Genomic DNA, 27,821 nt, shown 5'->3' with positions numbered 1-27,821 from the left:
GTACCAGCCTACGGGTCCTTGTCAATTTTTATCCCTTTAGCCAGAAAATATTGGCCTCTTGCTTTTAACTCTTTGCAGTACAGTCTTCCAAGTCTATGTAACATTGCATGGGACAGTGTCACTAACGTGCTTCAGAGCATTACCAAGAAGTAACAAACCTGAGTGCCTTGGCATTTACATCTCAGAACCTTCTTAAAAAACAAAATGCAGCAGATGTGGTTTTGTTGTTTTCTGCCGCTGTTTCTTCCCTGATTCCTCTGCTCCATTTACCAGGTTCGATTGGTCTCTCCCCTTGCTATCCTGGTTTTATTCTTATGTACACATTTATATAACCAAAATAATAGTATGTTTTGAAGATTTATGTTTTTTGTTTGAAAGGCAGATTTTTACAGAGAAGGAGAGACAGGGAGAAAGGTCCTCTAGTCGCTGGACTCCAAATGGCTGCAATGGCTGGAGCTGATCTGATCCAAAGCTGGGAGCCGAGAGCTTCTTCTTGCTCTCCCACATGGGTGTGGGTGCTGCTCTCGCAGGCCATAAGCAGGGAGTTGCATCGGAAGTGGAGCTACTGAACCATGAACTAATATCCCTTTGCGATGCCAACACTGAATGCAGAGGGTTAGTGTATGTATTGCCATACCAGGCCTATAATATTTATTTTATTTGTTTCAGAGCCATAGTTATAGAAAGGTGAGGGCAGGGGAAAGAGAGAGAAATAAAGAATCTTCCATTTGCTGGTTTACTCCCCAAATGGCAAGAATAGCTGGGACTAGGCCGGGCCAAAGCCAGGAACTGGGAGTTGAGTACCACCCAGGTCTCCCGCCTGGCGGCAGGGGTCAGGTGCTTCTACTGCTTTCTCTGTTGCATTAGTAGGAAGCAGGGTCAGAAGACAAACAGCCAGGACTCTGACTAATGCTTAACTGCTGTGCCATAACACTGCCCGCCCCGCCCAGAGTACGTGTTTCAGGGCATATTGAAAGTTTAATTTGGTGGTGGCTATTAATTTAGTTCTGTCATATTCTTTTATATTTTCTATTTGCCATGACTTTTTTCTTGCTTATATTATTTTTAAATTGATTTATTTTTATTAGAAACACAGATCAAGTTTTACACAGAGAAGGAGAAACAGAGAGAAAGATCTTCCATCTACTGGTTCACTCCCCAGATGGCTGCAAGAACCTGAGCTAAGCTGACCCAAAGATTTTATAGTAGAAAAAGGGAGTGTTTAATCATAAACTGTGAAGCATGAACCTTGATTGGACCTTTATTTAAAATTAAAAAGAAAAGGCCATCGCATAAACTGGCTAATCCTCCCCCTTCAAGCACCAGCATCCCATACATCTCACATGGGTGCCGCTTCACATCCCAGCTGCTCCATTTCCCATCCAGCTTCCTGAGTATGGGAAAGCAGAGGGGGTAGGCCAAAGCCTTGGAACCCAACATCCATGTGGAAGACCCAGAAGAAGCTCCGGTCTCCTGGTTTTGGATTTGCTCAGCTGCAACTTCTGTGACCATTTGGGGGGTGAACCAACAGATGGGGGATTGTTCTCTCTGTAAATTTCCTCCTTGTAAATCTTCTCCTGTAAATCTCCCTTCAAATAAAAATAAATCTTGAAAAAAAAATACAAAGAGAACAATTAAAAGGAACTTGTTGAAAGGACAAATGGAGAAAGGTGGGCATGGATTGTCCTTTGGCAATAGTGTAGGGTCATTGCTAATTTCTTAGATGTGACATTGGAACTATGGTTTTGCAGAATGTCCCTGGCTTTTAGGAGGTGAAAAATGAAGTTATGTAGAGGGAAAGTGAACATTGTCTGCAACTTTCACATGGTTAAATGTGTATAACACACACTCGCATAAATGTAGGTGTGTATGCAAATATAGTGTGGATGTTTACATGTGTATATGTGCATATATGTTAGAGTGCATGTATATGTGTGTATATGCATGTATGCTTGTATGTACAGAGAGAGCAAGGAAAGCAAATACAGCAAAATGTTAACAATTAATGATCTTGATTGCTGTCATCAGGTGATTCTTGGGCTTGACTGGAGTTTTTGAAAGTGTTTGCACTAAGCTACAAGAAACAAGAAGCTGATGTGAAGTTTTGTGTGCTTTTGGGAGACATGGTCTGGACCCCAGGGAATCCTTGAAGAAAAAAAAAAAATCAAATATGTTTCCTCCAGGTAGTTAAATTGTTTAGGGAGAACGTTCTTCCAGGCTCCCTCCTGGAGGGCAAGGTCAGACTGGCCCACATGCTGGATGACACAAGGAGGGTGTGTGGAACCAGGTGTGTCAGCACCTAACACACTCCATTTTCCTTCACTGTTTTAAGTGCCAGAGTTCCAGCTATCCACAGCAGGCCAGAGACCTGCTCCCAGCCACCCTTTCTGGAACAGCAGCCTCTGATCTGTAGCTGCTGGGGGTGAGGGTGGCCACCCAGCTGAGCAGAGCTGAAGGGCACAGCTGCTTCTTACGCACTCTTGGACAATTGTCACCAGGCTTCCAGAAGAATCTATTGTGGCTAGTGTCTGAGTTTCAAAATGCATCTTTTCATGTCCCCCCAGTTATTCCCAATGGACCATCTGGGAACTTTCTAGCTTCTACGGTGTTCTTACTTTTGTCCCCTTTTTCTACACTTCTTGCAGGCTTACGCATTTTTAAAAAGTGCACTTTAATGCTAGTTTATTGGAACTGCAGAAAACGGCAGCGGCTAATGTGTGCCATTAACCCATCCTCCTTCACCAGAAATCCATCAGTCTGATGCTCTTTAGCCCCTTGCCTGGATACTAGGTTGAAAGTCACACATTCTTTCCTTTCTTTTAATGGGTCATCCTTAAAATTTGGGGTATTTTTGCCTGGCCCAACAAGATCTAAAGGTAATCAATATTCCTGACTTCCTCATGAATAATGCAAAGACTGCAGAAGGCCTAACTTTGATCTTGTTCTCATTCTCACACGAAGTTATTTTGCTCTGTTGTTTTAGTTCCTCTTTCTTTTTAACATTTCTCTTAAACCACTGTCTCTCACTCTCTCTATACACACGCGCACACACACACATGCACATACCTGTATTTAAATTCTCCTTATTGTGAAGTAAGTGCAAAGTACTTTATATAGAGCAAGAAGCAGACTAAACCACATGCAAACATATTTTGTTAGAACTTCATGCAATTACCAATATTTGAGAAAATTTTAGCTAAAAATTCATGTCTCATATGTGTCTTTTTTAAAGATTTGGGCCCAACACAGTAGCCTAGCGGCTCAAGTCCTCGCCTTGAACATGCCGGGATCCCATATGGGTGCTGGTTCTAATTCCGGCGGCCCTGCTTCCCATCCAGCTCCCTGCTTGTGGCCTGGGAAAGCAGTCGAGGACAGCCCAAAGTCTTGGGACCCTGCACCTGTGTGGGAGACCTGGAAGAGCTCCTGGCTCCTGGCTTCGGATTGGCTCAGCTCCAGCCATTGCAGTCACTTAGGGAGTGAATCATCAGACGGAAGATCTTCCTCTCTGTCTCTTCTCCTCTCTGTAAATCTGCCTTTCCAGTAAAAATAAATAAATCTTTCTTTTCAATTTTTTATTTTAATAATCTTTACATAGTTGATTAGGGCACAAAGGGTCAAGGGCTACAGGAAAGTGGGTAAGATCACTGTTTCCACATTATTATTATTATTATTATTATTATTATTATTATTATTTTCTGTTCCTGGGGTAAGGGGAGAGATAAAGGGAAAAGTCCCCTTTATCTTATTTGAAAGGCAGCGTGACGGAGTTGTGTGGGGTAGAGAGAGAGAGAGATCTTCCATCAGCTGATTTACTCTTCAGATGGCCACCATGGCCAGAGCTGCTCCAGGGTGAGGCCAGGAGTCCAGCACTTCTTCAGGTCTCCTATGTAGCCCAAATTCTTGGACCATCTTCTGCTGCCTTCCCAGGTATATTAGCAGAGAACTCAATTGGAAGTGGAACAACTGGGATTCAAACTGGCTTCCCGACACACGATGCTAGGATTGCAAGTGGTGGTTTAACCTCCTGTGCCACCATACCAACCGATACGTGTGCTTTCACTAATGCTTTTGTGTGTGCGTGTATACCTAAACATTTACAACTTCCATGCTGTGTCTCCTTTTATCAGTTCTTTCCGCTCCCCACCTCTGGAGGTTCTGTTTCTGTTTTAGATCCTTGTAGCTCTTTCAATGAGGACCAAAACTTCCTGCCTTTCTCTGCAGGTAACTTATTCTCCATTAATAGTTCACCTGGTGGTTCATTCATTTGCTGCCAGTGTTCTGACGACTTGGGGGTCTGGTTTATTATCCTATGAGTGTAGATAACTACTGTTCTCTCTGTGGTTGGTTTGTCAAGGGAGCCACTGTCTCAGACGCTGTGCAGCTGACGTATGTGCTGATTCTGTTACACTTCAGTTCATGTTTGTCTTCATTTTTGAAATTTCTCTGCTGTCAACTTTAATACATTGCCTCTCTGTCCTCCCTGTATTCTCTATACCATAAGTGGGACTTTCTCCTTCCATCCTGCATGTCTGTCAACCTCTCTCTAAGAAAAACATTATTTATTTGAAAGAGAAACAGACAGAGGACTCCCACCTGCTGGTTCACTCTTCAAATGGCTACAATGGCGAGGTGCCATGAACCCCATCTGGGCCTTGCACATGAGTAGCAGAAACCCAGGTCCTTGAGCTGCCACCTGCTGTTTACTGCATTGTGCCTTAGCAGCAAGTTGGAATCAGAAGGAGCGCCAGAGGTTGAACTCCAGTTCTCCAACATGAGTCATAGACATCTCAACCGAGTTTCCCAACTTCCAGGCTAGACGCCTGCCCCTGAAATCCAAATTATCACGATTCTCTCCCTATCACCTTCCTTTTCCCCCTTAACATGCAGCCTTCCCCAACACTCTTGAGTTTCCCTTCTTTGATGATGACAGTTTTGGGGACGGGGATTGTAGCTTCTGTTGCTGTGTGTGCCTAAACATTTACAACTTCCATGCTACCTGTGTCTCCTTTTATCAGTTCCTCCTCAATGCACTTTGTCTTGGGAGGATTCCTAGCCTTTATATAAACATAGCTCAACTGAGTTTGCCCTGGGCCTGCTTGGAGCCCAACAAGGACTCCTGTTACACTCAGTTCTCCCTGCCTGACCCAACCTGAACTTCCTTCAGCAAGGCACCTGCTGGTGGTGAAAGGAACAGTTGCCCTCTGTGGCCTGGATTCTCTCCTTCACTTCCCTCTCCCATCCACCATCAAGTGCGATCTGATCCGTTCGGCTTCCTTAACATCCTCCCAGCACACACCTTCCCATAGAAGCTCTCTGGAGTGGCTAACCTGAAGCTTTTGTCATGTTTTGCAGCCTCTGTCTTTTGTCTTGTCATCTTCTCCAGGGATCTGCCCAACGCATACCCTCTCACAGCCGATTTCACGGGCTCTTTGTGACCTTTCCGTGGTCTGCTCACCTCTCTGGTCCTGCTGTCAAGAGTCAAACACCTGCTGTAACTCTTTGTGGTGGTGGGCAGGTCACTCCACCTCCTTAATGCACTGAACGAATGAACTCAGTCACTGAGCCAAGTATTAGGGGATGTGCCAAACAACATAGAGGATAGAGAGATGGGTTAGAGATCCTGTGCTCAAAGAGTTCTCAGTTGTGGCACCTAATCACAGCACTGTGCAGGAAGTGTGGGAACATGCAAGGTGTTAGAGCAGGAATGTGGCACTGGTCTGCCCACAGGTGGGGAAGAGTGAAGGTGCAAGGGGCAGGCAGAGTGGTAGTAGAGCCACACTGCCCGAATGTACCTTATTTGGGCAAATGAAGCCCCTCTTGGGCCTGGCTCTGTGGCATACTGGGAAAAGCTACTTTGTGCAGAGCAGGCAACCCAAATGGATGCTGATTCAAGTCCTGATTGCTCCACTTCTGACCTGACTCTCTGCTAGTGGCGGGAAAATAGCAGAGGATAGCCCTTGGGCCTCTGCACTCATATGGGAGACTCAGGAGAAAATCCTGCCTCCCAGCTTCAGACCAGCTCAGTCTGACCACTGAGGGAGGCCATTTGGGTAGCAAGCTGGTGGATGGAAGATCTTTCTCTTTCTCTCTTTCTCTGGTTTTTAAGAGTTTTGCTTTTTAAGTAACTGAATATTTAAAACGAAATAAATAAACAAATAAAAACCTCAAAAGGATCCTCATCAAGTTAAAATAATAATAATAATAATAAAGCCTATTTTCAGTGAGGCCCAACGTAAAGACCACATTTCCAGGGCTGATGCTGTGGCATACCATATTCTTCCATTCCTGCAGCGCCAGCATCCCATATGAACACCAGTTCAGATCCTGGCTGCTCCACTTTCAATCTAGTTCCTTGTTGATGGCCTTGGAAGGCAGTGGATGATGGCCCAAAGCCTTGGCTCCCTGCACTCATGTGAGAGACCTGGAGGAGGCTCCTGATTTCAGATCGGCCAGCCTCAGGTTGTTGCAGCCAATTGGGGAATGAACCAAGAATGGACAATTTTTCTCTCTCTGTCTCTCCTTTGTAATTCTGGCTTTCAAATAAAAATAAATAAATAAGTCTTTTTAAAAAGACCACATTTCCTAGCCCCCCTTGCTAGTTCATTCAGCTATGTGGCAAAGCTCTTGCCTGTGGGATGCCAGTAGAAGTGGTAAGTGTAGCATCTGGGATGCATCTCTTGAGGGAGGGATGGAGTGGGAACAGGGAGACATGTTCTTTCTCTTCCTGCTGGCTGGGAGGTAGGCTTGATGACAGGAGCTAGGGCAGCTGGAACTTGGACATGAGCTCCTTGTTGAGAGTAACACTGCCTGCCAGAAGACAGAATAAGCCCTAGGCTCCTTCCACAGACAAGAGAGAGAAATTGCACAAATGAAGACTGATTGCAAAAGAAGAAAACTTTCCTTTGTCCCGAGAAGACAGTCTAGGCCAAGGCTGTCTGCTGTGGGAGATGAGGCTGAGAATGGGGTAGGGAAGTAGGAGGAGGGGACAAACTGAAGGGGAAGGACCAGGGCAGGGAGAAGAGGACTTCCAGGACTGTGGTAGTGGGGGAAAGGACAGAGAAGGCATTCACTTAGCTCCAGGAACATGTGAGTGTGTGCATGCGTGCATGTGTGTGTGTGTGTGTGTGTGTGTGTGTGTGTAAGCAGCAAGAATGCCATCCTGTCTCCTTCTTCAGAGGCAGGCCCTGGGGATGGACTCTGCTTCTTCCCTTGGCAAAGGTGGGGTGCTGATGGTGAACCTCTTGCTCAAATCTCTCGGGTCCAGAGTCCCTGACCCCGGTCCTCGCGTGGCTCCTCTTCACTCTGCCTGGGCCAGGATGGTCTCATGCATCAGGAGGTGGGAGGGCCTTTCACCCTATAAAGGCTGGTGGTTGCCCTGCTCCCACTTCGGGCTGCCAAGGACTGCTCAGGCTCTGGCAGCAGCTGGACGCTGGCCCTGGCTGGCCCTAGTAGTTGAGTAAGAGTGCGGCCAGCCCTCAGCAGACAGACAGGCTCCTTTCTGTTGGTGGCCCTGCCCGCCGGGCGATTGGTGGGATGGTTTGCCTGTCATGGGGTCCGGGGAGCAGTTTAACCCCATTAGGAATATTTTTTAGGCAGCATTCCCTAGTGGGGTCAGCTCCTGGTACTGGAATACTCCTTAACCCCTGAGTGCCAGCAAGGGGGTGGGAGGTGAGTGCTGAGAGAAAGCTGAGGTCAGCCTTCTTTGAACCTCCACGTGGTATTTACCAAGAGCAGTCGTGGCCTGAGGCCCAGGCCCCTGGAATATAAAGTGCAAATGTCTGTTCTTTGTGCCCAGACTGGAGCAGGTGAGTGGCTCAGGGCAGCAGGTGGGAGTCACAGCCCCCAGGGAGGGGAGTTTGCAGGCGTCCTCAGCAGGGAGTTAGGTGGGGGAAGAAACGAGACATCCACATCTTGCAGAACTTTGGCAGAGTCACTTCTTCCCTGGTCCATGTGCAGAAGGCAGGGAGATGGGCAAGTGAGGGATGGTGGTCGAGGTGCACTAGGGAGCTGCCTCTGGGGGCCTGGGACTTCAGGAGAGGTTAGGTGGAAGGGGAGGCACTTTGTGAGCTACGGTGGAGGTGAGAAAAGAGCACACCCTCCCATCTGAGGAAGACACCCTTTCCTCCAAGCTCACCTGGGTCAGCCCTCCGGAGCCCCCTCAGCTCCACATTTCCTCCACCTTGAGTCAGGCAGCTTCTGCCGGCTGTCCCTTCCCTGGCTTCTTCCGGCTAACCAGGCCCCTTTCCTTCTCAAAGGCGACAATAATGGCTAGCACGGCGGCAGCACTCACCTGGGTTCTGGCCCTCTTCTCAGGTAGGTCTCCAACCCTGGTCCAGTACAGGAGGCTGGGGGTGGGGTTGGGGATGGAGGCCGGCGGGAGGGATGTCCATCCTACCTGCCCTGCCCTAGGAAAACCGAGTGTCTCACACCCTTCCTCTTCCCACAGCGCTTCCAGCCACCCAGGCCGGGAAAGGCTTCTGGGACTACTTCAGCCAGAGCAGCGGGGACAAAGGCAGGGAGGAGCAGAGCCAACAGCAGAAGCTGGCGTGGGAGCCCACGTGAGTGGCCGGGGCCATGGTGTCCACGGGAAGCCAGCAGGGCATGGGATTCCCCAGGCTCAGTGGGCCACCGGAGGGATGCGGTGCTAGCTGTTCAGGCAATTTCTGCTGCTTGGGGCTCTGCAGCGACCTAGGCCTCGCCATAGCAGCTGCCCTCAGGATCATAATAGGGTCCCCAGAACAAAAGAACGCTATGAAAGTTTTGGTGCACCTGTCAATGGAAGCCTGAATTTGCCCACGGGATGGATGTTTTGGGTTTTGTGTGCAAGGAGCTGCGATTGGCTGGGGGATAGCGACAGAAGCCATGCTTCCATGTCCTTGGTTTTCCCCAGGGGATCCTGTGCTGTGCCCCTGCAGGGGGAGGTGTTGGGCGTGAGGAGATGGTGGATCAAGCAGTCTGACAGCCTGTTTCCCTCCCCCTCCCCAGAAGCCTGAAAGGCAACCTTGAGCAAGATCTCAGCAACCTGAACACGTTCCTGAAAAAGCTAGAGCCTCTAAGTGCACAGGCGCAGGATTCCCCTTGGCTGCCACTCGATCGGGAAGGCGTGCGGCAACAGCTGCAAGAAGAGTTGGAAGAGCTGAAGGCACGCCTGGAGCCCTATATGGCGGAGGTGCACGAGCTGGTGGGCTCGAACTTAGAGGGGCTGCGGCGGCAGCTGAAGCCCTATACATTAGAGCTCATGGAACAGGTGGCTCTGCACGCACAAGAGCTGCAGGAGCAGTTGCGTGTGGTGGGAGAGGACGCCAAGGCCCAGCTGCTGGGGGGTGTGGACGGCCTATGGCGGGGACTACAGGGCCATGTGGTGCACCACACCGGCCGTGTCAAAGCCCTCTTCCACCCTTACGCCGAGCGCTTGCTGAGCGGCATCGGGCGCCATGTGCAGGAGCTGCACCGCAGTGTAGCCCCGCATGCTGCCGCCAGCCCTGCGCGCCTCAACCGCTGCGTACAGGCTCTCTCGCACAAGCTCACGCTCAAAGCCAAGACCTTGCATGCACGCATCCAGCAGAACCTGGACCAGCTGCGCGATGAACTCAGCGCCTTTGTGGGCTTGGAAGGAACCGAGGAGGGAGCCGGACCAGACCCCCAGCTTCTCTCCGAGGAGGTGCGCCAGCGACTGCAGGCTTTCCGCCAAGACACTTTCCTGCAGATTGCTGACTTCACTCAGGCCATCGACCAGGAGACGGAGGAAGTTCAGCAGCAGCTGGCGCCGCCCCCGCCAGGCCACAATGCTTTCGCCCCTGAGTTGCGACAGATGGACAATGGCAAGGCCCTGAGCAAGCTACAGGCTCGTCTGGACGACCTGTGGGAAGACATTACCTACAACCTCCAAGATCAAGGCCACGGTCACTTGGGAGCACCCTGAGGGTCTTGCTTCTGCAGGCCCATTCACCAACTCTTAATCTGGAGAGCTGAGGATCTGAGCCTCAGTCAGGACACAGCCCCTGGGCGGAGGGTGGAGGGTCCTGTGGGATAGTTGAGGCCACTAAAGGGGCTGCTGGTATCTGGTCCTCTACAGCTCTTCCGTGTGGATGCATTACACTCAGCAGGCGTTGAGAAGCCAGCTTCCCGTGATCATTTAGGAATCCTTAAGAGTGGCTCCTTTCGGGACAGGAGGGTGTGGGGAGGGGCCTGAGTGCAGCACAGGTGGTTATCCGCAAACCTGTCAGGTGCTTGAAGCCTGTGCCACCACTAGGGGCGCATCCTCAATCAAGCTCAAAGCCCACTGTGGCCACCTGGTGGCCAGTGACGTCGCTGGTCCTATGTCTTGTCTTACTGGAGCTCTTAGTGGGGCTGCCTTGGGGCGGCTTTTGTGGGGCTAACGAGGAGAAGGATGGAGGACACTACCTCTGAGGGGGAGCGCATGGGAGGGTCGTGGGTCTATCCCTGATGGCTCTGATGCCCCTGGGAATGAATGACAGGTGCAGTGATGAAAGTGGGCAGATCTGCATTCCCCTACAGACTGTGAACTTAAATGAGGGACTGAGCTTTCCAAACTGCGCGAGGGGGGGGGGGGGGTCGCAGGACTCCTTAAACCCCTCTGGGGGAGCACCTAGCATGCCCTCCCCATCTGCTGACGCCAAGGTTGGTCTGACCTTCTGGCTCGAATGAAATAGACACTTATGATGGAAGCTTGCTTGCCTGGTGTGACTCTCATTTGGACCATGTCTGGAAGCAGCATCATCACCACCATCTGCCTAGCACATCCACCTCCTGCTGCAATCCCTCTCATCGCAGTCCCCCCACCTCCCAGGCTGGTTCTGCCAGAGGGACCTGGCACTGGCTGGACAACAGCTGTGTGCTACAGCAGGCATGGTGGGCCCAGGACTGGAGACTTTCTCTGCACTAATCCTGTGTGGTGGGGGACACAGGCTATCACTGGACAAGTGTGGCCCTGCTAGCCCTGAGTTGCCTTGCCTTTCTTGTTCTTGATGCACACTCACAGCCTCTGTTTACAGTCACTTTCTTGGCATTCCAGCCCCCACCAAGCTTTTATTTTTTGTTTTAAAGATTTATTTATTGGAGCCATTGTCCTGGCTTCACAAGCTAATCCTCCACCGGTGGTGCCAGCATCCCATGTGGACACTGGTTCTAATCCTGGCAGCTCCATTTCCCATCCAGCTCCCTGCTTGTGGCCTGGGAGGGAGGCAGAGGATGGCCCAAGTCCCTGGGTCCCTGCACCCACACTGGAGAACCAGGGAGCACTCCTGGCTTTAGACTAGTCCACCTCTAGACACTGTGGCTATTTTTTTTAATTGAAAATAAATTAAGATTTAAAAACATTGTTTGAAAAACAGAGTTACAGAGTTAGAGAGGAGGGAGAGCAACAGACAGATCTTCCATTCACTGGTCACTCTCCAGTGGCCACAATGGCTGCAGCTGGGCCAGTCTGAAACTGAGAGCCTGGAGCTTCTTCCAAGTCTCCCACATGGATGCAGGGGCCCCAGGACTTGAGCCATTCTCTGGCGATTTCTCAGGCATATTAGCAGGGGGCTGGATTGGAAGTGAAGTATCCAGGACTTGAACAGGCATCCACATAGGATGCTGGCATTGCAGACAGTCTTATCCACTGTCCCATCGCAGGGCCTTGGGACCCCCAAACTCTTAACTTTCCACCCTCCAGTTCACACTGAGAATCGTGAAAGATCCTGTCAATTCCACAGGGAACTTGGGGGTGAATGGAGCAAGGAGGAAAGCATAAGCACACTCCATCCTTCTCCCCCTCACCCCACCCTGCATGGGATTCTCAGCACAAAACTCCATGGGAATCTAGGCTCCTCGCACCCCGCAGCCTGGGCTTTCCTGACATCCTAGACTTAGCCACAGAACTGTGATGTGTGGCCCCAGCCGAGAGGAAGTGATGGAAGGAAAAGTGTAGCACGCGACAAGTGAGGCGAGCGGAGGGTGTGGGTCAGCTGGATGTGGTGGCAGTGAAAGGCTTCATACAGGAGGCTGGAATTGAACCGGCAGAGGCGCTTATGGAGGCTGAAGCTTGGAGTGGGTTGTGGGAAGCACCCAAAGCAAGAGAAGGGCCGGGAAGGGAACATGGCTGAACCACCTGGAGTCTCGCAGGGCCTGGGTCATCCGCGCAAGCGGGCCAGCCCAGGGACTCCCAGCCCCAATGGACCACCCGAGAGCCAGCGCTCGGAGCTCTGCGTGGTGCAGCAGCGCTCCTGCCAAGGGGGCGCAGGAAACAGCCGGTGGCCCTGCGAGCACGCCCCTGCAGGAAGTGACGGCTGAACGGAGGTGGGCCCCGCCGGCTGTGGCAGCCCCGCGTCACCGGGAACCCCGCTCCGAGGAGGCCGGCTGCCCGAAGGCTCTGCGGGGACGCGCTCTTTAAGGCGCAGGGCGGACGCACGGCGGCGCGGGGCGGGGCGCGGGCGCAGCGGAAGCCGGAAGCCGCGGCTGGAGCGGCGCGTGGTGATGTCGGCCGGCGGCGCGGTGGAGCCGGGACCCCCGGGGGTCGCCGCCGCCTCGGGGCAGCTGTTCCGGCCCATCAGCGCCGAGGACGAGGAGCAGCAGCCCACCGAGATCGAGTCTCTGTGCATGAACTGTTACCGCAACGTGAGGCCGGGCGGCGGGAGGTGCAGGACCGGAGCGGCGGGGGCGAGCGGGGGTCTGAACCGGCCCGGGGCGACCTCACCGGGCTCGTCCCACGTCCCATCCGTAAGACGGGACACCACGGGTCACTCTTCCTCTCGCTTGCCCAGGGCACGACGCGCCTCCTGCTCACCAAGATCCCTTTCTTCCGTGAAGTCATCGTGAGCTCCTTCGACTGCGAGCACTGTGGCTGGAGCAACACGGAGATCCAGTCGGCGGGCCGGATCCAGGATCAGGGAGTGCGTTATGCGTTGACCGTGACATCTCTGGAGGTGAGGGCAACCCCGGGGGGAGTACCCCAGGGAGTCGGGGTTCGTGGGATCTCCAAACCTCCGATTTCTCTTTGGGTGCTTTTACCTGTTAAGGTGCCATGGTGTTTGTGAGTTTTGGCAGACAGCTTGAGATGAGCTGTGGTGTGAATGGTGGTCTGAGGCTCCCACCACTCCCTCTAGAGTGGAGAGGAGGGACAGATTGCTTGGCAGGGCCCCGGGGACGGGGGTGGGCTGGGTATTTCCTCCGAAGGAGCTGTACACCTGCTGTCTCCCTTTGTGTCCAGGACATGAACCGAGAAGTAGTGAAGACCGACTCTGCCACCACCAGGATCCCTGAGCTGGATTTTGAAATTCCTGCCTTCAGCCAGAAGGGGGGTGAGTTTTATCATTGCAGTGTTTGGGGCTTTACCTGGAACTGGAGTCTAGCCCCTTGCTGGCACAATCCTGCTGGGTGGCAGGGCTAGTGGCTGGTGGTTGTGTCTGGCTCGTGTGATTGTTAGGCTCTGTGTTGCTTTAGCTGGACTGGAACGCTTCAGGGAAGCAGCCTGATGCAGTAGAGTCAGAACAAGACAGTGGTGTCTTTTTTTTTTTTTTAAAGATGTATTTATTTTTATTGGAAAGGCAGATCTGTACATAGAGGAGGAGAGACAGAGAGGAAGATCTGTCCGATGATTCACTCCCAAAGTGAACGCACAGCTGCTGCTGAGCTGATCCGAATCCAGGAGCTCTTCCAGGTCTCCCACATGGGTGCAGGGTCCCAAGGCTTTGGGCTGTTCTCGACTGCTTTCTCAGGCCACAAGCAGGGAGCTGGATGGGAAGTGGGGCTGCCGGGATTAGAACCAGTGCCCGTATGGAATCCTGGCGCGTTCAAGGCGAGGACTTGAGCCGCTAGGCTACCGCGCCGGGCCCAGTGGTGTCCTTTTATACAGAATTTCAGCAACAGGGCCAGTGCTGTGGCTCAACAAGTTAATCCTGCACCCTGTGGTGCCAGCATCCCATATGGAGGCTGGTTTGTGTCCTGGTTGCTCCAATTCTCATCCATCTCCCTGCTTGTGGCATAAAACCTTGGGACCCTGTACCCATATGAAAGACCAGGAAGAAGCTCCTGGCTCCTGGCTTTGGATCAGTTCAGCTCAGGTTGTTGCAGCGCTTGAGGAGTGAACCAGTGGATGGAAGATCTTTCTCTCTGTGTCTCCTCTCCGTAAATCCGATCTGCCTGTTCCAATTAAAAAAAAAAATTCCCAACAAGCACAATTTTAGCATCACTGTTAAGGGAGGTGATGGAGCCTGGTGCCTGGCTCCCTGTCTTACAGGAAGAGAAGGGCAAGACCCAGAGACTTTAAGTGAGTTACCTGGGGTCATGCAGGCACTTGATGGCAGAGCTTGAGACTCACTGGTCTTTCCTTTTTGTCCATAAGTTCTGACCACCGTTGAAGGATTGATCAACCGTGCTATCTCTGGCCTCGAGCAAGACCAACCTACGCGAAGGGTGAATGGGGGTTTTCTGATTGTATGTCTGGATCTGTGTGGAGCCCGAGCCCCCTAGGCAGCTGAACGCTCTGAATGTCCCAGCACGTTTTGCGGGGAGCCTCTGGTGGTACTGCAGTGGCCAGGATGTTATAATTCCTTCCTCCTTCCCTCCCGCAGTGCATGCTCAGACCTTGCTGAGACAGTTTAGCAAGAGCTGTTCCCAGAGTCTTTCCCGATCCCCTTCTGGAGATTTGTGCCTCCTAACTGTCCCATTACAGTCTGTACTTAGTATCACAGCAATAACGTAACTGTATTTAGTCTTCAGACCCTAGTTGAGTAAGGAGCCTCTATGAAGAGTGCTGTTCTGTCCCTCCCCTGGCATGCAGACTGCCTGGGCCAAATGGTTGAATGGGAGGATCACTGAGGGTCATCCTGGACCTCCTCTAACCCTGAGGCTTTGCTGTGTCAGCTTTCTTACATGCTATGGTGAGGTTTGGGGCCTCCCGTACACATGAAGACAAGTGTGTAGCTCTTAGTTCAATGCGTCTACTTTGTGTTTATGGTAGGCCAATGAAGATGCCATAGCTGAAAGAATCGATGAGTTCATTGTCAAGCTGAAAGAGCTAAAGCAAGTGGACTCGCCTTTCACTCTGGTGAGTCCTGAAGGTGTAGTAGTTGCTTGGAATGAATGACTCGGTCTGTCTGATTTTCCCACCGGGATCTGATGGTATTTGGAGCTTTGCATATGATTTCTTGTTGTCATTCCTCTGTTAGATCATTGATGACCCTTCAGGGAACAGCTTTGTGGAGAACCCACATGCTCCCCAGAAAGATGATGCCCTGGTGATCACACACTACAACCGCACTCTGCAGCAGGAACAGATGCTGGGCCTGCAGGTAAATGGGTTGAAGCGGGCAGTAAGAATGCTCTGGAAATATCTTGCAGTGTGGGTTGCTTGGAATTTACCTCAGCCTATGTGTGCCTCTCAAGTCAAGGACTGAGGGTAGCCCTTCCAGAAAGGAGGATGGGAGCTGTGGACCCGTTTTGAACCCTCTTCCCTGGACTGGGCCTTTACCCTTGAGACGGCACTTGACCCAAGCCAGCTGCAGCATTTTCTCCTACTGCAGGGCAGGAGTGTGGGGCAAGCTGAGCTCTCCCTGCCAACTTGTGATCTGTATCCTTGTTGCTTAGGCAGAAGCACCAGCAGAGAGGCCAGAAGAGGAAGATCTCAGAAACGAAGTGAGTCCCGTTGCCCGCTCATGAGGAAGGGGCAGAGTTGCAGGCCGAGAGTGTTGTTGCTCAGGCGTTTCTTCATCAGCACCAGCAAGGGTGACTGTGTGCATCCCACAGGGTTACCTTGAGCCTGAGCATCCCACCTGGGAGGCCTCACCCTGTACCCACTTACTGCCTTCTAGGTACTGCAGTTCAACACCAATTGCCCTGAGTGCAATGCCCCAGCTCAGACCAACATGAAGCTAGTACGTATCTTTTGTCAAGTGCTTGGGGCACTCCTCATCTGACCAAGACATGAAGATGGTATTTTGGCTGGGGAAAAAAGTAGCCAGGAACACCTAGAATTTTGTTCCCGGTCATGAAGAGGATGGTGTTGCCTCTGATTAAACAATGCAACATGGTTTTGGGCTCAAAGGGAAACTCTGTCCATGGCCTTAAGGCTCCCGTGTGTGGGGCTTGAGTTGTGTCTTCCTGGGTTAATGAGTAGGGATTGCCAAGGGCTGGGAACTTGGCCATCTTGTGGAGGACCCTTGGAGTCCGGCTGCCTCTTAGGAAATGGTCCTTATAGCCCTGGGAACAGCCTCTGTTGGTATGGGGTTTGGCTTTGCTTTCCTATAGTGGGTGGCCTTGTTTTTCTGGGAGCAGAATTTCTTTTCTTAACTCCATCTTCTAGAAATCCCCCACTTTAAGGAGGTCATTATCATGGCCACCAACTGCGAGAGCTGTGGGCATCGGACCAATGAGGTGAGTGGGTTCCATGCAGTGGAATGGGAACCTGGCTAGAGGCCAGTCCCCTCTGACCCTGGTTCTTCCTGAGTCTCCTGCTTCGGGTTGGGGGCTTTGTGGGGGCTTTTCCTTAGGCTTACTGTGGGGCAAGGAGCCCTTGAAGGAACTGGGAATGAGCCTAGTGGAGGGGAGTTGGAGAAATCCTCCATGTTAAAAGATTGGCTCCTCAGCCACTCTCGAGTTCAGGGAGGCAGATTTTGATGCCATCGTGAGGAAGTGATTAAAGCTGTTGGAAAATGGAATGGGCTGCCTGGGAGGGTTGTAGATTCCCCTTGTCAGATTTAGCATTAACTGGCTAAGTTCTTCCATGAGAGTATTTGAAAGGGATCCATACATTGGCTCTGTGGATGAAAGGAGTGGACTAAATGCTTACAATTCTCTTTCAACTCTGAGAGTCAGATTTCTTTTTTAAAAGGTTAATTCAGTTCCCTGGTCCTTTGAGGCAGTTTTGACATGCCATTGGCACCAGGCCCTTGGTACTTGATGCTGTTGATTTGGGAAGGTGGGGACTATTATCAGTTCTGATCTAGAAGGTTCTGTCTTGGGAGCCATTCCTGGTGCCTGCACTTGGCAATCTCCCCGGGTGCCAGAAGAGGTTTGGGCTTCTCTCTGCTGCCGCTCCTGACGGTTGCTTGTGCAGGTGAAATCTGGAGGCGCAGTAGAGCCGCTGGGCACCAGGATCACCCTCCACATCACAGATCCCTCGGATATGACCAGAGACCTCCTCAAGGTGAGAACCTGCCTGTCCTTCAGCTGTGCCTGCATTGAGGAAACTGGCATCTCCAAATAACAGTCAGGGACATGGCAACCTCTTCACTCCCCTGTGTTTGAGGGTCCCCAGGCTGGGATCATCCATGGTTGAAGTGGCAAGCCGGAAGGTGACCCATTTGCTCTTGCGGATGGCTTGGCACCCTTTGGCTTGGGTGTGTGTCAAGGCCATCTTCTCTGAGCCCTTGTGACAGCACACCTGACAGCATGGAGTGATGACTCAGTCTCCCTTTATTAAGTTGGCTCCATTTCTGTGGCTCAGGTGGATGGGAGTGAACTTTAGCTTTCACTGGGGAGTCAGAGAAAAACTGGGATAGCTGAGTTTGTCCCCAAACTGTCACTTGATTATGTTACAGGAGGCTGCTGGCTTGTTTCCCTTGCTCTGAATTTCAAGCCCAATTTGACTTTTCTCTTTTTTTAAATTTGACTTCTCATCTCACAGTCTGAGACATGTAGTGTGGAAATCCCGGAGCTAGAGTTTGAACTGGGAATGGCTGTCCTTGGGGGCAAGTTCACCACACTGGAGGGGCTGCTAAAAGACATCCGGGAACTGGTGAGTCCCCTGGGCAGGTGCAGGGGCTTCCAGCGGTGTGGCTTAGGAAGGGGCTGGAGGCTTTCTGGCATCTTCATTTGTTTATGCTAACTGGGGGCTTCATTGGTTGTAAAGTCTCTCTAATAGATTTGTAAGTTTACGGGAAATTCTGCATGGAAGTTTCCAGGCCTACGCTGGGACAGTATAATTATTTTCTGATTTGGGGTAAAGACTTTGTGGAAAGAACTAGCTGGAGCCAAGCTAATCCAAAACCAGAAGTCATGAGCTTCTTCCAGGTCTCTCACGTGGGTGCAGGGTACCAAGGCTTTAGGCCATCTGTTGCTTTCCCAGGCCACAAGCAGGGAACTGAGTGGGAAAGGAGGCAGCCGGGACGCAAACCAGTGCCCATATCCTGGTACTTGCAAGGGGAGGATTAGCTAATGGACCCATCACGCCAAGCCCTTTAAAAACTATTTATAGATGTTTCTAATGGCCGGTTCTGTTGTCCTTATGACACTCTGATTCCACAGATTACAGACTTCCAGGGGGCAGTGCCTGAGTCAGAAAGGTGCTGTGTACCCCATGGTGACTTCCTGTCTGCTTCATAGGCAAGCCTTATAAACAGAAAGCTGGTAGACTAGTGATTTGGATGGCATTTCTTGCAGGTAACCAAGAACCCCTTTACTCTGGGCGACAGTTCCAACCCTGGCCAGGCAGAGAAGCTGCAGGAGTTCAGCCGGAAATTGGACCAGGTAAGGGCCCCCCTACCTCCACAGTCAGTACACGGGTCCTGGGGCTCAGGTGAACTAGCGGCTGCTTCCACATTCTCACCACTCTGTAAACACGGAACCTCCATGTCGGTTTCCTGTGTCCCATGCCATCTCATCTTTCTCAGTTTTCTCCATTATTTTGCTTTCCCATCTTGTCTCATAGCTTCCTTGAAAAGGTGCATGGGAAGTGAAATTTCCAGGACCCTCCACATCTAAGTTTGTTTATTCTGCCTTCACACTGGACTGTTGGCTGGGAATAGAACTTTAGCCTAGAAGTCATTTCTCCTTATGTTTGGGAGGCATCGAACAACTGTCTTCCCTTCCCAGTGTGCCTGGTGAGCGTCTTTGGCATGTGACCTGGGGACCTATTTGTTCCCAGAGAGGTGAAATTTCAGGATGGGCCATGGTGTGGGTCGTTCAGCACTGTTGAAATACCTGGTGGTTCCTTTCAATCTGGAAAATGGGTGCTCCAGTTCTATTGAACATTGTGTTTTCAATCTTTTTCTTGTTGTTTCTCTAAACTCCTAGCTTTTAGATATTCAGCTCATTGTCTGGTCTTCTGTTATTTATTCTGTTGTTATCTAATTTCTACATATTTTACTTTACTTTGGGAGATTCCCTGAACTTGAACTGAAATTTTCATTTCTGCTCAATATTTTTTTATTATAGCTTTTTTCGGTCTTTGAATACCTCTGCCTTAAAAAATAATAATATCCTATTTTAGTGATTAGTACATTTTCTTGAGAATGTTGACGTTGGATTTTTTCTTTTTCTTTTTCTTTTTTTTTTTTCACATTTTATTCTCCTTGCATAGTTCTCCATTGGTTTCTCACTATCAGCAACTTGGTAGAGGCCTGAGGACTTGTATTTTGAGTGGGGGCAGGGAGGGTGTTGTGATACCATGTGTTTACCAGCTGTTTGGAATACTCACATCCCATACCACGCTCCCAGTTTCTTTTTTTATTTTTATTGGAAAGGCAGATATGCAGAGAGGAGGACAGAGAGGAAGATCTTCCGTCCAATGATTCACTCCCCAAGTGACAGCAACGACCGGTGCTGTGCCGATCCGAAGCTGGGAACCAGGAACCTCTTCCGGGTCTCCCACACAGGTGTAGGGTCCCAAGGCTTTGGGCCGTCCTCGACTGCTTTCCTAGGCGACTGCTTTCCCAGGCCACGAGCAGGGAGCTAGATGGGAAGTGGGGCTGCTGGGATTAGAACCGGCGCCCATATGGGATCCTGGCACGTTCAAGGCAGGACTTGAGCCACTAGGCTACACCACCGGGCTCCATACTGCCAGTTTCAAGACCCAGCTACACTACATCCAATTCCTGCTAAATGCTCTGGGAAAGCAGTAAAAGATGACCCAAGTTCTTGAGTTTCTGTCACTCACACTGGAGACCCAGGTAGAGTTCCTAGCTCCTGGCTTTGACCTAGCCCAGCCCTAGCCTTTGCAGGGAGTGAACCAGTGGATGGAAGATCACTCTTCCTCTCCCTCTGTCTTACAAATGAACCAGTGAATAAATCTGGACAACGTAACAGCAAAACTGCACATCCTCAGTGGGGGTTATGCTTATTGACATGGAGACTCTGTCTAGCTTAGCTGTTGTGGTAAGGTAATCCCCAGCCCCTTTTGGGCTGGTCAGATGCCCACCAGGTGGCTACTGTACTTTCTGTCCACAAGCTAAAGTCTTGCATGGATGTATTGTGAGTACTCAGGGTCTCCTGGGGAATATGTCTGATTATGAATACATTTAGATTTATTTCTTTATTTCAAAGGAGAGGCAGAGATCTTGCATCTACTGGTTCTCTCCACAGATGGTACCTCAGGGCTGAGTCAGGTTGAAGCCAGGGGCCAGGAACTACATCTGCATCTCCTATGTGGAGTGTGGGAATCCGAAGTATTTGAGCCATCTTCAACTGCTTTCCTAGGCACTTTAGCAGGGAGCTGCATTCGAAGCTGGGACTTGAAGTAGCACTCTGATAGGGGATGCCAGAGTGGTAGGCCATGGCTTAGCCCACTGTATCACAGTGCCAGCCAGCCCCACCTCTGGTTTTGTTTGTTTGGGTTTTTTTTTATGAATTTTATTTTAGTTTTGATAATGTTTGCATAGTTGAGGAGGATGCATGCCTGTGTGAACCACTGATTAGGATGGGAAGGGTCCAGGAATGGGGCAAAGCAGATGAGACAACTGCTTCCAATCTTTCTATTCCTGTTTCTGGGGCAAGAGGAAAGGAGGAGGAGGAGAGGACCACTCCCAGTGGCCTAACCACTCCAGTACCCAAGGATGTAGGATGGTCACTCGATGTCATCCTAGGTCCCCGATGTAGAACCTTTTCTGAGGGTACTGCTTAAGTGGTTTTAATAGTTCTGAGATGCTGTTGATTTTGTTGTTACAAAGTTGTGGAAATCTCTCCAAAGTCCATTGGCTGACATAGTCTACCTCAGAGTCTTCATTTGTCCACATACCTGCTGTCAAAGCTTGACCAGGAATTTTGTCCATTTTGTTCTGCCCTCTATATTATTAGATATCCTTTGCGAGCCTTGATGATCTGTCATGTCCCCCAGGTGCATCTGGAATACTGTCCACCGCACAGGTTTCAACAACCAAAGAGACATAAGCACTCCATGGTCAAATTAGCCTGTCATTTCCCTGCGGTTGGAGTTTTGAGTCCAGCGGTCCAGTTGAGGGAGGGGAGGGGTGTCCAAAGAAACCTCCCCAGAGGTGACCCTGAACCTGATATCTGTGTGTGCCAGCTAGTGTAGGGTCTGGCTCAGTCCATCGCCCACATCAACCTGTACACACGCTGGTGGTTGCGGGAACCTTATCAGTTCTGTCCCCAGCCACATTTCATATGCATTGGTCATATGTAGACCAATGGATGTTGCAGCCCAACCCTGCCCACTCATAGCCCAACCCTACCACACACTCAGCCCTCATGTACATTAGTAGGAACTGCAGCCTAGTGGAAGCTATCTATAATAACCCCCATCAGGCCCACCTCTAGCCCTGGTTCCTGTGACTCATAGTTTGTGCGCAGGCTTGTATGTATAGTGGTCTGTTCCGCATCCCATTTGGTTCTTTTACACATCAGTGTGTGCTGTAGCTTCACTGACCCCACTATCCAACCCACACTCATACCAGCGATTGCCACTGCCTGTCCAGCTAGGCCTACCCCCAGCCCTGGTTCTCATGCTCACTGCTGGGAGCTGCAACATATCAGAGGGTGCCCGCAATTTCCCTACTAGGCCAACTGCCAGCCCTGGATCTTGCCTTCCACTTCTTTGGTTTGTTCCCTCTCCTCTCAGTTGGCCAGTCCTCCAATCCATGGTTCGCTGGGGTAATTTCTTCAGGTAGAAGAATTGTTAGCTCTCTTTAGTGGACAATGAGATTGGGGATGTTGTATTACTACACAAGAGAGATAGAAGACAGAACTCCCATCTGCTGGCTTACTCCTCTAAAAGCTTACAATGGCTGAGACTGAAGCAAGGCTTTGGCTGGAGCTGGGAATTCTATCCAGGTCTTCCATTTGGATAGCAAGAACCCAGTTACTTAAGCCATCACCACTGTTTCCCAGGCTTGGCATGAGCCAGAAGCTGTAATTGGGAATCTTGGCTTGGATCCAACCCAGGCAGGCCTCTATGGCATGCAGGTGCCTTAACCTGAGCCAGCCTCTAGGCCAAATGCCCGTGCTTGAATTGCATCTTGAATAGCTTTCAAACAGTATTTTATCAGGAATTGGGTACTGTTTTTCCTGCCAAGGGCCATTGGGATATTTACAACACTATTTGCAGACCATACAAAATTTATCAACTGACAAATGAACCTGCTGCAAATGTACCAAATTTTGAGTCTTGACTACAAGTTGTGTTGGCAGGACCAGAACAAATGATTTCATGGGCCTTATGTAACCGGTGAGCTAGATGTTCCCCATCCCAGTTTTAGATCCTTTCTTTTTTTTTTTTAATACAAAGATTTATTTATTATCTTTATTGGAAAGGAAGGTTTTCAGAGAGAAGCAGAGAGATCCTCTATCTGTCCACTGGTTCACTCCCCAAATGACCACAATGGCCTGACATAAACCAATCGAAAGCCAGGATCCCCTTCCAGGTCTCCCATGCAGGTTCAGGGTCCTTTAGACTTGGACCGTCCTCCACTGCTTTCCCAGTTCGTAAGGAGGGAGCTGGAAGGGAAGTAAGTGGAGCAACCAGAACATGAACCAGTGCCCATATGGGATCTCAGCCCTTGTGAGGCAAGGATTTAGCCATGGAGCCATCATGCCATGCAGTTTTAGGCCTTTTCAACTTCACTTTCAGAGTGTCTAATTTCAGTAATTCTTAAAGCATTGTGGGTTAATCGGGTTGGGTTATGTCTGGCAGACACAGCTCGTCCTGAGCTTTGTAACATTTACACGCTATTCCCTTTCCTTTAGATCATGGAAGGTCATATGCAGGCCCACTTCATTATGAATGATCCAGCAGGAAACAGTTACTTGCAGGTACAGTAGACCTTCCCTGATATCTGATCTCATTTGAGTAGGTGTAATTTCTCCAGAAAGGACATGCTTGTAATTGTACTGTTCAGCTTCTGATCAGGAAGCTTGTAATTGTACTGTTCAGCTTCTGATCAGGAAGCTTCTGGTGGAAGTCAAACTATGGGAGCCTTTCTAGGTGGGACTGGGGAGGAGTTTCATGGCTGTATGAAGAAGGAAAAAGACAGACTCCTGGCTCTTCCAGTTACAGAGCTTTCATTCTGCACATCTGATGGTGCAGTGAGGAGACATGGAACCAGATCCAGAGGCAAAGACAGGGAAACTTGGGATTTAAATGGACTGGGGATGATAGTCAGGTGATTGGTGTCCCTATAATTGAGTACTGATGGATCAGGCAAAGTGTTCTAAGGTCTTTCCATGATTGAGGCTGCTGTCCCACTTCTAAGAAGGTGCAGATAAAGATGTTCAGTTTCACCCAGTGCTGGACTGTCCACTCCTGACACACTGGCTTGGCCTGGTCTGGGGGAACTGAAGACTAAAAGACCGAGTTCTTGGGGAAGTGGAAGCTGGTGGCTGCGTGAGGGAGGGGTGGTGGTACAGGCACTGATTATCTATCCTTGGCCTTACAGAATGTGTATGCACCAGAAGATGATCCTGAGATGAAGGTGGAGCGTTATGAACGCACCTTTGACCAAAACGAGGAGTTGGGGCTCAATGACATGAAGACAGAGGGCTATGAGGCAGATCTGGCCCCACAGCGGTAGCAGTGGGAAGGCCGCGGCCAGCCTCCAGCACTGCTCTTAGTGTAGAGTTATTTATTACTAATGGAATAAGGCTGAGAGAGAGACCTCCGCACCAGGCCTGGCCTTTGGTTGGAAAGACATCTGGTCCAAGTCAGTGATCTAGGCACACTTTCTAAGTAGCTCGCAATGCAAGTTCAAGCCTGTGTGCGTTACTTGACCTTATTTTGGAGGTTTTGAATTGGCCTGGGAAGAAACACAAATTAACCACGGGATCTGTTGGTATCACATTTTTCTATCAACTCTGAACCTTCCTTTCACACAGCGTTGTGTCTAGAGTTGGAACCCCAAAGTTGGCAGAGATGGGACCCAGTGACAGTTGGAGTGGGGAGTTCCTACTGAGTAATGAGGTACTGACCTTCAAGTCAGGGCTGAGGAGAGAGGCTCCAGGGCATGTGAAGAAGTTACCATTAAAGTGATGGCTTTCAAACAACATTAGCCTCTGTGTTCACTCTGTCATTGTTTGACATCAGCTGTTCGAGTGTTAGCCTGCAGTTTTCTCCAGGGTGACTGCTGGAATTCGGGATAGAGCTGGCATTTCATTCATTTCTCCCACAGAGGTTTGCTTTCCTATTTCATCCAGGAATGGCACAGAACAGTGAACAAAGTAAGCCCCTGCTTCCTTGGAGCTTAAAGTCTAACAGGGAAGATAGACAGGAAACAAACAACAACAGCAGGCCCAGTGGTGGTTAGTGGTACCAGGGAGTGGGCAAGGAAGCTACAAAAAGTCAGGGAAAAGTGGAATTAACAGATTCAGTCCTGTTCCAAGAACTTCTTGAATACTCCTGGCAGGGAGGGGTGTGAGTGGCGCTAGGAAGAGGACACAGGTGTTTGCACTAGAGTGGGCCGGGAAGAACTCCACAAGAAGGTGCTCTGACATCTGGGCAGAGTTGAGAGGGAGGTTAGAGAGGGAGTCCTGCTGGTAAAGGGTGTGGGAATAGACTTCTGGGCAAAGAACTGCAGATGGAAATGCCCTGGGGCTGGAGAATGTTAGAACCAGGGGTCAGCGAGTCCCACTCTTAACCGTAAACAGGTCAGTGGGTTCAGCGAGAGCAGGAGGGGGCTGTGGGCAGCAGTGGGGCAAGTTGAGGGCCCACTGAGCCCTGGACTCGCCTGCCAGTGCGATTCCTGTGGTGTGGGCTAAAGGGTATTAGCTTAATAAAGAGCAGTTAATTGAGACGTGATCACAAATGTTATTGCTTTGTGCCACACACGTACCTCTTCCTAGTTTTGGATGACTTAGCAACCAGACACCTACTCTGACTGCTCTGTGAAACTTTTCTCAAGGGTCATGAGTGATGTTCCGCTTGGAAATGTTCTCTGTTGTGTCTGATGATGGATGTGCTCTTCTGAACCTGTCTTGGGTCCTGTGTGCCAAGTGTCCCTTTTATTTTGATCATTCCTTAGTCGTAAATTTCTGTATTCTGTTTCTGAAGGTGCCCCCTTCAGGTGCCTCTTCATATTGGGTTCTTTAGCCTCTTATTCTCTTTTAGGGTTAACTCCTGTTCTGTTCCTCTACTTCTCAAAGTGAGGGTAAGGATTTTGAGAACATAGCACAGAGCCACCACGCTTCAGAGCAGACCTAGAAGATGCAAGTATTCTGCCATAAGGATTGTCTGTACATGTGCTGTCTGCTGACTGTGGAGGTTGGAGTTTGCCAGGCCATCTTCTGGCAAAAAGAAGGAAAGACAGAAAGATCTACCTGCTGGTTCACACGCCCAAGTGGCTGTTACAGCTGGAGCTGAGTTGATCTGAAGAGCTTCTTCCAGGTCTCCATGTGGGTACAGGGCCCCAAAGCTTTGGGCCATCCTCGACTGCTTTCGCAGGCCACAAGCAGGGAGCTGGATGGGCAGTAGAGCAGCTGGGACATGAACTGGTGCCTATGTGGGATCCCAGGCAAGCAAGATGAGGATTCAGCCACTAGGCTTTTGTGCTGGGCTCTGCGAGGCCAACCAGATCATTGGCTTTGAAGAACTTCCCCTTGAGTTGGGGGCTGCTCTTTTAAGGTGAGCCCTGGAATCAGGTTCACCTTCCATTGTGATGGGAGAACAATGGCTGATTTTCTACTGAATCTCTTGATTGGTGTGAGACAGTTGCCCAAATTCCAGTCAGTTCCTGAGAAGTGATAACTGAGTTTCTAAATCTGCAAAGACTGGGCCAGGTAATAGATTGGAATAAGCCAGCTAAAGTTCTTACTGATGACTGACAGGACCGGGGTCTGGCATCTTGAATGTCATAGCATTCTCCTTCAGAAAGCCCGTTGGAATGGGAGCCCACCTCTAGTTAAGGGGTCTTGGTCCCTGGCGCCTAGCACATTGAACATGGTTTATAGCCCTTGGATGGAGTCCTGTTAGAGCACTACATTAACATGTGGGTACTGAGTGTGGGGAGGCCCTACTGAGGGCCAAAGGAGGTGAGATGAGCCAGCCATCGACATGAGAATAAAATTGAAAATATTTTTGGGAAAAAAATGGAAATGCTATTGAAAATAAAATTGGAAATTTCCAAATTGGAAATTGGAATAAAAGTGGAAAGTTCTGTGGCTAAAGAAGGAAAGTGATTCACTAGTGAGAGCATGCCTCGTATTTTCATCTTTCAAGTTGTGGAGTGTGGGCATGCTGAGTCATTAGACCTGTGAACGTGCAGGTAGTTGGGTGTGAGATATGTGTCTGTGTTGGGACTGAGACTCAGGGCAGCTGACTGGGCTAACTGAAAGCTTTAGTGATGCTACAACATTTTCAGGGAAGATTTTTGTCTACTTTGTAGGCAAGCAGCAATTTTCACCTGTGAAGGTGTGTTCACGTTAAAGGTTAGTGTGAGCAGCACTTTTAATGCCTTGAGTTCTTGGTCTGAAAAATGGGAATAAAGCACCTATTTTATAGGGGTTTTGTGAGGATAAGTGAGTCAACTGGGAAGTGCTTTTATATCTTCTCATATCCAAGAATTCTTAAGTTCTCTGCTTGAAAAGTATTCTAAGAAGCGTCATCTACAAATAAAATCATCCCCACTTTAGAGCTTCTACAAGGCAGACTTCAAAGCTTGGCCTGCCAGTCCTGGCACCCAAGAGTCCAGAGTTACTATATTTGTTTTGTTAGCTATCCTTCAGGGCACATGGTTTTGTGATTGCTTAACTGCCTGGAGATGGGAGCTTGGGTATGAGCTTGGCTTTTTTTGTTTCCTAAATAGAAATTATGTACTTTTTTGGGTTTTTTCTTCTGTTTATGTTTTTTCCTTTATTTGAAAAGAAGCAAGAAATTGCCCACCTTATGGTTCACTCCCCAAGTGGAGTGAATTCCACTGGGCTCTTCCACGTGTGGGTGTCAGAAACCCAAGTGTTTGAGCCAGCATCCATCTCACAAGGTGCACATGAGGAGGAAGCCAGAACAGAAGTCAAGCTGGGATTTGAACTCGGACAGTCTGGTATAGGATGCAGGTGTCTTAACTACCTGCCCCTGAGCTTGAGTCCTGGCAGGCTGGCAAGGTTGGGGATAGGCTGAACAGGTACCAGTGGAGCTGAAGACCGACGCAGGTGGGGAGCCCAAGGATGCCATACGTCATGTTCAATGGAGCAGAAGTGAGAGACTTTGCCAATGTCTGCTGGCACCAACGTGAAGTTCAGTTGGAGATATGGCAAGTTAGATTAGAAGCCAAGGCAGGACTGTGGAGTAGGGGCCTCAGACCAGCAACCCCTTAACACAAGCCCTCAGCCTGCCTGCTTTCCGTTCTGGGTGCGGCTACACGCAGTACAGCCTACTGGCTAAAAATCCACGCTTCAAGTAAAGGATTTTCAGAACATAATATTCCCAAGATTTGTATCTAGTTGCAGAATTATCAATGCCTATTAGACTAATAAGCTTTAATAAAACGAATATATTTAACATAGGTGAAAATTTGAGCGACTATTCCAGCAAAACCAGGGGCAAGGATTGGGTAGCTGCACACGCTTTGGAAACCTACACATAAGCCCTCAGCCATGGAAATTATACTGGAGCTGGGCTTCCCAATTTTCACTTTTGAATGGTATCTTGCAGACTGCCAGAG

The 27,821-nt window shown here is 50.0% G+C and overlaps 2 protein-coding genes across 5 annotated transcripts; both read left to right on the top strand.

The window, feature by feature from the left end:
* Positions 1-7,035: 7,035 nt before the first annotated feature.
* On the top strand, positions 7,036-10,685 carry APOA5 (apolipoprotein A5). Of its 3 annotated transcripts, none has more exons than XM_040977278.1 (4): positions 7,036-7,218; positions 8,256-8,313; positions 8,447-8,558; positions 8,986-10,685. In XM_040977278.1, exons 1-4 carry the CDS (start codon positions 7,099-7,101, stop codon positions 9,920-9,922), a joined length of 1,227 nt encoding a protein of 408 aa, XP_040833212.1. In that variant the 5' UTR covers positions 7,036-7,098; the 3' UTR covers positions 9,923-10,685. The 3 variants fall into 3 exon arrangements, with proteins under 3 accessions (XP_040833212.1, XP_040833215.1, XP_040833214.1); XM_040977281.1 differs by having other exon boundaries at positions 7,036-7,805; XM_040977280.1 differs by lacking the exon at positions 7,036-7,218 and having other exon boundaries at positions 7,884-8,313.
* A 1,764-nt stretch (positions 10,686-12,449) lies between these two features.
* On the top strand, positions 12,450-24,206 carry ZPR1 (ZPR1 zinc finger). 2 transcript variants are annotated; one of them, XM_040976990.1, is made up of 14 exons: positions 12,450-12,621; positions 12,768-12,929; positions 13,214-13,304; positions 14,348-14,418; positions 14,966-15,052; positions 15,174-15,296; positions 15,592-15,639; positions 15,816-15,882; positions 16,307-16,377; positions 17,060-17,149; positions 17,630-17,740; positions 18,385-18,471; positions 22,921-22,986; positions 23,610-24,206. In XM_040976990.1, exons 1-14 carry the CDS (start codon positions 12,481-12,483, stop codon positions 23,742-23,744), a joined length of 1,350 nt encoding a protein of 449 aa, XP_040832924.1. In that variant the 5' UTR covers positions 12,450-12,480; the 3' UTR covers positions 23,745-24,206. The 2 variants fall into 2 exon arrangements, with proteins under 2 accessions (XP_040832924.1, XP_040832925.1); XM_040976991.1 differs by lacking the exon at positions 12,768-12,929.
* The last annotated feature ends 3,615 nt before the right edge of the window (positions 24,207-27,821 follow it).

The sequence above is a fragment of the Ochotona curzoniae genome, unplaced genomic scaffold (genome assembly GCF_017591425.1).
Source record: "Ochotona curzoniae isolate NIBS_2020 unplaced genomic scaffold, NIBS_Ocur_1.0 contig_2723, whole genome shotgun sequence".
In the NCBI taxonomy this organism is placed as follows: domain Eukaryota; kingdom Metazoa; phylum Chordata; class Mammalia; order Lagomorpha; family Ochotonidae; genus Ochotona; species Ochotona curzoniae.
The sequence above is the reverse complement of the archived record's forward strand: the minus strand, read 5'-3'. Positions and strand labels throughout refer to the sequence as shown.

Bases quoted from the DNA above. Each gene is read 5' to 3' on its own strand.
- APOA5 (XM_040977278.1), top strand. From the start codon at position 7,099: ATGCGTGCATGTGTGTGTGTGTGTGTGTGTGTGTGTGTGTGTAAGCAG. The intron at 8,314-8,446 runs GTAGGTCTCCAA...CTCTTCCCACAG, and splicing joins GGTTCTGGCCCTCTTCTCAG to CGCTTCCAGCCACCCAGGCC. The intron at 8,559-8,985 runs GTGAGTGGCCGG...CCCCCTCCCCAG, and splicing joins AAGCTGGCGTGGGAGCCCAC to AAGCCTGAAAGGCAACCTTG.
- ZPR1 (XM_040976990.1), top strand. From the start codon at position 12,481: ATGTCGGCCGGCGGCGCGGTGGAGCCGGGACCCCCGGGGGTCGCCGCC. The intron at 14,419-14,965 runs GTGAATGGGGGT...TGTTTATGGTAG, and splicing joins AAGACCAACCTACGCGAAGG to GCCAATGAAGATGCCATAGC. The intron at 15,053-15,173 runs GTGAGTCCTGAA...TTCCTCTGTTAG, and splicing joins TGGACTCGCCTTTCACTCTG to ATCATTGATGACCCTTCAGG.